Source organism: Olea europaea, chromosome 6 (assembly GCF_002742605.1).
Source record: "Olea europaea var. sylvestris chromosome 6, O_europaea_v1, whole genome shotgun sequence".
NCBI lineage: Eukaryota > Viridiplantae > Streptophyta > Magnoliopsida > Lamiales > Oleaceae > Olea > Olea europaea.
The window spans coordinates 1,064,921-1,071,461 of NC_036242.1; the positions used below are offsets into that span (position 1 = coordinate 1,064,921).

The 6,541-nt window shown below is 33.0% G+C and overlaps 1 protein-coding gene across 1 annotated transcript; it reads right to left on the bottom strand.

The window, feature by feature from the left end:
- Positions 1-2,746: 2,746 nt before the first annotated feature.
- On the bottom strand, positions 2,747-5,179 carry LOC111396440 (gibberellin 2-beta-dioxygenase 8-like). The gene is made up of 3 exons (XM_023022878.1): positions 4,718-5,179; positions 3,999-4,323; positions 2,747-3,104 (listed from the first exon to the last, which is right to left on the bottom strand). Exons 1-3 carry the CDS (start codon positions 5,176-5,178, stop codon positions 2,871-2,873), a joined length of 1,020 nt encoding a protein of 339 aa, XP_022878646.1. The 5' UTR covers position 5,179; the 3' UTR covers positions 2,747-2,870.
- Between the last annotated feature and the right edge of the window lie 1,362 nt (positions 5,180-6,541).

Below are 6,541 nucleotides of genomic sequence, written 5' to 3' on the forward strand. Positions count from 1 at the left end.
TCGATCCTTAAAACCTAAAACTGTAACAAAATGATGTACAAGAATGCAACTTGGGCTGCAAATTGAATTACAAGCAATTTGCTTTCTGATTTCTGATCATCTCTCAAGGATATCGTTGTGATGGCTGTTAATGGCATGGAAAAGAAAGTAATAAATTAGTTTACCTTTTCATATAGGGTTTTAGAATTGTCATGAAAAGCTTAATCAGTTGAAAAATCCGTTCTATTTGTTAGGGAGATTTGAAGCATCTAGTGATTCTATACCAGCCTTGGTACGTCAAGATTTTTCTTTGGTCCATAAAATCCTGTTCTTGTCAGTTATAGGTGGGATAGGTATGGAAAATTTATAGGTTTCTACATTTTGGTGCAGTAACAAATAGGATGGATTCTTGAATCGTACTGGTGGAATTTGTCGAACTCAAAAGTCTTCGAGTTTGATGTTGATTCTTGGTACATCTTGAGATTATATGGCTTAAGTTTATAATTGGTGAGCCTGCTTGCTGACCATTGTAGCAGATAAGTCTAAGGGTCCATTTGATATAGTTTCTGAAAAGTCAAAAAGAGCTTTTGAGATCCAAAAGTTGCTTTTAGATCTATTTGGCTAATTTTATAGAAGTGTTTTTTTTTTAGTTCGAAAAGTTTTTAGAGAAAATTGGTAGAATGTAGCTTTATCTAAAAGCACTTTCTGAATAAAAAGTGCTTTTAGAGATAATTTTCAAATAAAAATTAAAGTAATTTTCTTCAAAAACTCTTTTATAAAAAGTAAATATAAAAGCAAAAGCTATATATGCTAAACCGGGCCCTAAGTCATTGGTTAAGTGCTACTCATTGTAGACCATCACACAGTTGTGCACCTCCTTTTGAGTTGAAATGAGGAAGCTGCTGTGGCGTCAGTCGGGGTTGGTAGGGTCATTTTGTATAATTTATGGAAAATTCTTCCTGGACAGGCAAGGGCATACCCAAATCTTTTGTATTGTGGGATCAAAAATTAAAATGTAATTTTTTTTAACAAAATAATATTAATAAAAATAAGTCAATACAGTACTACAATTGTAGTCATTTTGAAAATATTATATAATTATATCATTATTAATATTGTGAAATGAATTTTGCTACTTGTATGTTTTTGTTTACCACTTCATCTACAAATGTTTAGCCGACGACGAGTAAATTGAGTTAAATGTAGGAGGTAAATGAATTGAAATAAAATTCAAATTCAATCTAGAAAGTAAATGAAATTCAAATTTAATTCGAAATTAATTTAAATTACATTTAATTTATAAGGATCCTAAATTTTTTTTACGTCATATTCTATATAAAATTTAATAATAAAACGATGTAAATTATATTGAGAAATTTGTTGGACAAAAATAATAAACGTTAATGAAATAATTAAAAATTTTTAAAGGAAAGACGAGTTAGACGTCTTTTTAGAGATGTACGTTTGACGTACGTTTAACTATGTTCAATATCCGTTTGGATCGTTCGACATAAATGCGATATAGTTCTCGAAACGAGTTTCTAAGAGATATAGGCGATTTGAAGATTCGACTAGAGTACGATCGTCTGTTAATTTTTAAAGTTAGCATATTATCGAAAATTTTGGAATGACATATTTTGACGTGCCATAACTTTTGTTTGGTTGGTCGCTTCACACGCCATTAATGAGTGAAAATCTTTTCCGTGAACACTTTGAAATGGTATTAGTAATGCAATATTTTGACTTTTGTTTGAAATCTCGTAATGAGTGTCAAAGTAAGATGTAAAAAACGCCAAAAAAGAAAAAAAAAAAAAAAAAGAAGAAGTGTGGTGTCATTTGACCCACATGATACCATGTTGGTCTGCCCATGTCGATAGGGCCACGTAGGCCTAGTCATTGGCGGACCTACTCATGGTCCAGGTGGGTCACTTGACCCACTAGATTTCAAGATTATTATTATTTTTTGGTTTTAGAGCTAAAAATCAGATTTGGGCAGTAATGGTAGTTGAACTTTTTTATTAGAATAGAGTTACAGCGATAACCAAACAATTGAGAGAGTGAGGGTTGAGATTATTTTGTCATTTACAATATTTAATTTGAAAATTCTTTAGAACTCGTTATTCATCATATATGTGAGATTATTTGGAATTTTTTGAGAATTGTTATTTACCATATATATGAGATTTATGAATCTATGACAATGATCAGTTGTATGTGTTAATGTAGTATACACAATTTTTTAATAACTTTTTAATAAGTTTGAATCGTGCCTCACTAACTTCAAATGTCTGCGTCTGCACTGCCCTGTCCGCACATGGCCCTGTCTGTCCAATTCTGCTCATAATTTATCAGGGCAATTCCTCTTGTCCATGGCCACATAGGCTAGGTATTTCTTGCAAAATCCAATTTATCATATAGTTGTCATGGTATTTTTGGTTTCCTATTAGTTCGCGTTGGTTTAAAGCAACATTTTATGCTGATTGGATAAGATGTCACCCATTGAAATACATAAAAATTGTTAGTTTAAAGCTACCTTGCCTCGTCTTCAAACTTGACACGAGCCTGGTTTTGAGTGCTCTAGCCGGGGAAGGTCGAATACCAAACTATTGTAGTCTATATATTATTTGATTCTAACATAAAATTGAATTAAAAAGGAAAGATGAAACTTTCCAAAAGTTACATGTATAATAATTTGTACTTTCAATCATATCTTATAAATTATAAAAATCATGGCTGTGTTTATTCAACTCAATAGTGGTATAAAATGGGCCTTCAGATAAAGGCTTAATATATAAATCCCATCTCTCTAAAATATTAAAGGGAAGATTTTGTAGACACATAGAATTTTGCAAAAAGTTGTATATCGATCTTCAGATTATAAGTTCGTAACTCTAATCAAGTAAAAATCTCGGGAGGCCAACTTTGTGGCCAGTTAATTTGACGTCATGTTGAGTTTTGTTCCTGTACTCGCGGAAAGTAAACGTTTTGTAACGAGAAGGCTGTTTGCAGCTCCCAATTATTGAATCATAAGAAGGGCAAAGGAAATATGCCACTGAGAATCTCTCCTTTCTTGAATTGGCAATCACTTTGTGCTCAACACTTTTATATACATCATTGCTCCATGCCTGCAATTTATTAATTGTTTAACATTAATTAATTGTCCAAATTAAAATAATTAAGTTTGAGTTGACTTATCACATGCATGCATGTTTGAACATAAAGACACTACATGTTATTAAGAATATGTAATTGGTCATCATTGGAGGGAGAGGGAGGAAAAAAATAATTTTTTAATTCGGAAACAGACATTTTTATTAGGTCATTGCGTCTATGTTCGACCCATGTTTGATCTTGACACTCTTTGAACACCCTAGGACATATATTCAATAAGCGATAATGCCTAAATTTAATTGTTTAACATTAATTAATCATCCACACAATAATTAAGTTTGATTATGAATAGACGCTACATGTTAATTAGGAATCATTAATCAATGGATCAGAGGAACATTTTAATTATTTAATTTGGACAAAGACAGACTAAGGGAACAAAATGAAATCACTATTTGCTTATTTTAATTTAAATTGCGGGAATATGGGACCAACAGGGGCAAAATGTTGGGGGAGACAAATAGATTACAGATATTAATTACATAAATCTGGGTTACAAATCAGTTTGGACATGAACTTATGGGTGTTCTTTTTCTGTCAATTGTCTTAATTTTGTGATGATAATAGCACTGAACCTGTACTCAAAGTAAGACGACACAAAATGCACTATAAGTGATAATACGTTTGAAATGAAGTCTTATCATATGTTATAAGTGATGCTACGTGTACATAACATGGTACACACGAGTTTACACCCCCCCTTCACATGGAGGTGGGCCCACATACAATAAGTTATGCATGGGCCCTTGGGGTGTAAATCCTATGAACACCTCGAGGTGTACACGCAGCATTATTCATATGTTATTGTAAGATTATGAGATTGTTAAATAAGGAAATTAATTAGTTACCTGAAAAAGATCACCAATATTTACAACGAGGGCATCTTTGTTAGGTTTGACGGAAACCCATTTCCCATCCTTCATGAGTTGAAGACCACTTACATGCTCGTCTTGGTGGAGTATGGTAAGAAAATCGCTATCTGTATGAGGTACCAAACCGAATAGCTCGAGTGATATTGGACAAGGTGGATAATGATTTAACCTAAGAAAACACGTGCTTTCATCACATATTTCGTCAAACAGTTCCATTCTATGACCCAAATTCGTTAGCAAAACTCCAGCCAGCAATTTTGACAGTTCTTGCATTGCACTTGCACATTCCATCATAACTTCCCTGTATATATTACATAGAAACATTAATTATAAATTAGAGTTTGGACCACTTCACCTAACAAGATAAATCTCTTATAAATGAACCCTAATATGATATCAAAGCCTAACAATCTCAAACAAGCAATCTAGTCTCAAGATATGCATTTCTCAAACGAAGCACCATCTTGTATGTGGTTAAAGAATGGCATGCATGATTAATATATGTATGTTATTAGAAAACATACCACGTTGGTAGAAGTTTATAATTTTTGACAATTCAATGTTGAACTATAAAAAATTATAGGCTTGACCACTGACGTAGCGTTGCCATCAATGGTGGGCAATATAACTCTACCCACTATGGGTAGGAGATCATTTCTGTATATGTTATTGTAGATATAGATAAGGGTACATACCTTAGAGAGGTGAACTGTCCATAACATTCTTCTTCTGAAATCTTTGTTAGGGGAATATGAAACGCCTCAGACCAGGAGAACTGGTGCGGACAAGTCGCAGTAGGAGTTCCCCATCGATACGAATTATTCAAAAGGCCACAACTGGCTTTACTCTCAAAAGGTGCATTGAACAATTTGATTTGCTCACTTCTCATCTTGTCAAGGAGTTGTAGGCTAATACCATGGTTTACTACTTGGAAAAATCCCCATTGTGACGAAGCACGTGCTATTTCTTCGATGCAACAAGCCCTCTCTTCTTCATTCTCGCTCTTCAGATCTTTAAGGTCTATTAATGGCAGTTCACATTCTGATGATACATCATATTTATCACTAACAATATTGCTTTGAACTGCACAATCTTGTTTCGAATGGCGTAGTATTTGGGAGTATTCTTGGAGTAAAGGGGGGTTAGACTCGACCATCTTTGCTAAGTTTTTACTCTTATTTATTCATTATTTATTGAATTAGCATTAATAGAATTGCTAGGTATTTATAGTGTTAGCTTGGAGCAAGACGGCAACAAGAGGATCAAAACAGAAAAGAAACAGCCAAATTTCGACAATGGTGTCGTTTTGTGAGTGTCTTGATCTGGTGTTGTCCGAATGTGACCAAGTCTATATACATACATGAACTTAATTTAAAAATAAGTTGTAATTAACTAGAAAAGAACATGCAGGCATTGCCAAATTATACTGAAGAAAAGATAATTGAACATCACATGAACTTTGACTTTTGATGAAATTAAGCAATTTAGTTGGGACGGTTACTAAGAGGACAAACAGACAGATGCTGTCTCCCCGTGTGAACTGTCGACCTAGACCAAAATCCCAACTAATAGAAGGCAATAAATTAGAAGATGAAGCCATGGCCTTAGTCAAATTTCTACCTACTATATTGCTTTTGTAATTTTTAATTTTTAATGGCTTACAATTCAATTATCTAGGGCAAATGACGTCTTTTATTCGGTTAGGCTTATTGAAACCCCAGTTATAACTTATTTTTAGCTGTTGGTACTCATTGATTCAACATTGGATTTCTCCAATTTTGATCGGTTCAGAGTGTTCAATGGAATCAACGAACTTGTGTCATGATGGTGAGGACTTGACGGGGGTAAAAGTTATCGTCCAAGCCCTTGTTTGGTAGGAATTAAAATTTAATCAAGTTAAAGTTACAGTTAATTTTAATCACATATTTTATGGTATCCACAACTTTTCAATCTCACATTTCGTTGTTTTTTATCAAAATCTATTAAAACTTTGATTTTAATCTCTCGGGCTAAATGACTTAACCAAAAATGAAAAAGAGTTAGGTATGCTACTGAATTCTTATGAATTTGTTTATTCAAGAAAAATAATTTATATATATTTTCTAAAAAGTGTAATTTACCCTTTAAATGTTGTTAGAGAGAGATTTATTAACGTCCTGCATTATTTTGCAATTTTTATAAAAAGAGAAAATTCTATGATTGTTGGTGGTTCCGTATAAATCTAATGCACATTTAATAAGTGTTCGAGAGTTTTTCACAGCAAAAATGTGACCTTTCATAACATAATCGATCTAATTCGATTGATGTGATTTCTTAGATCCATTGATCTTCTTATGTTGAGATGGTGTTGAGACATCTCCAAGCAGCACCATAGAAGGACTAGAAGAAAGTTGAAAAATTAAGAATTTTGAACAATATCGAAAAATCGTATTTGCGCTTTCCTTAAGAAATTATTTGTCGCTACTAATCTAATGATTATTAGGGACAAAAAATCATGTTGTCAACGTTGTACATCTACG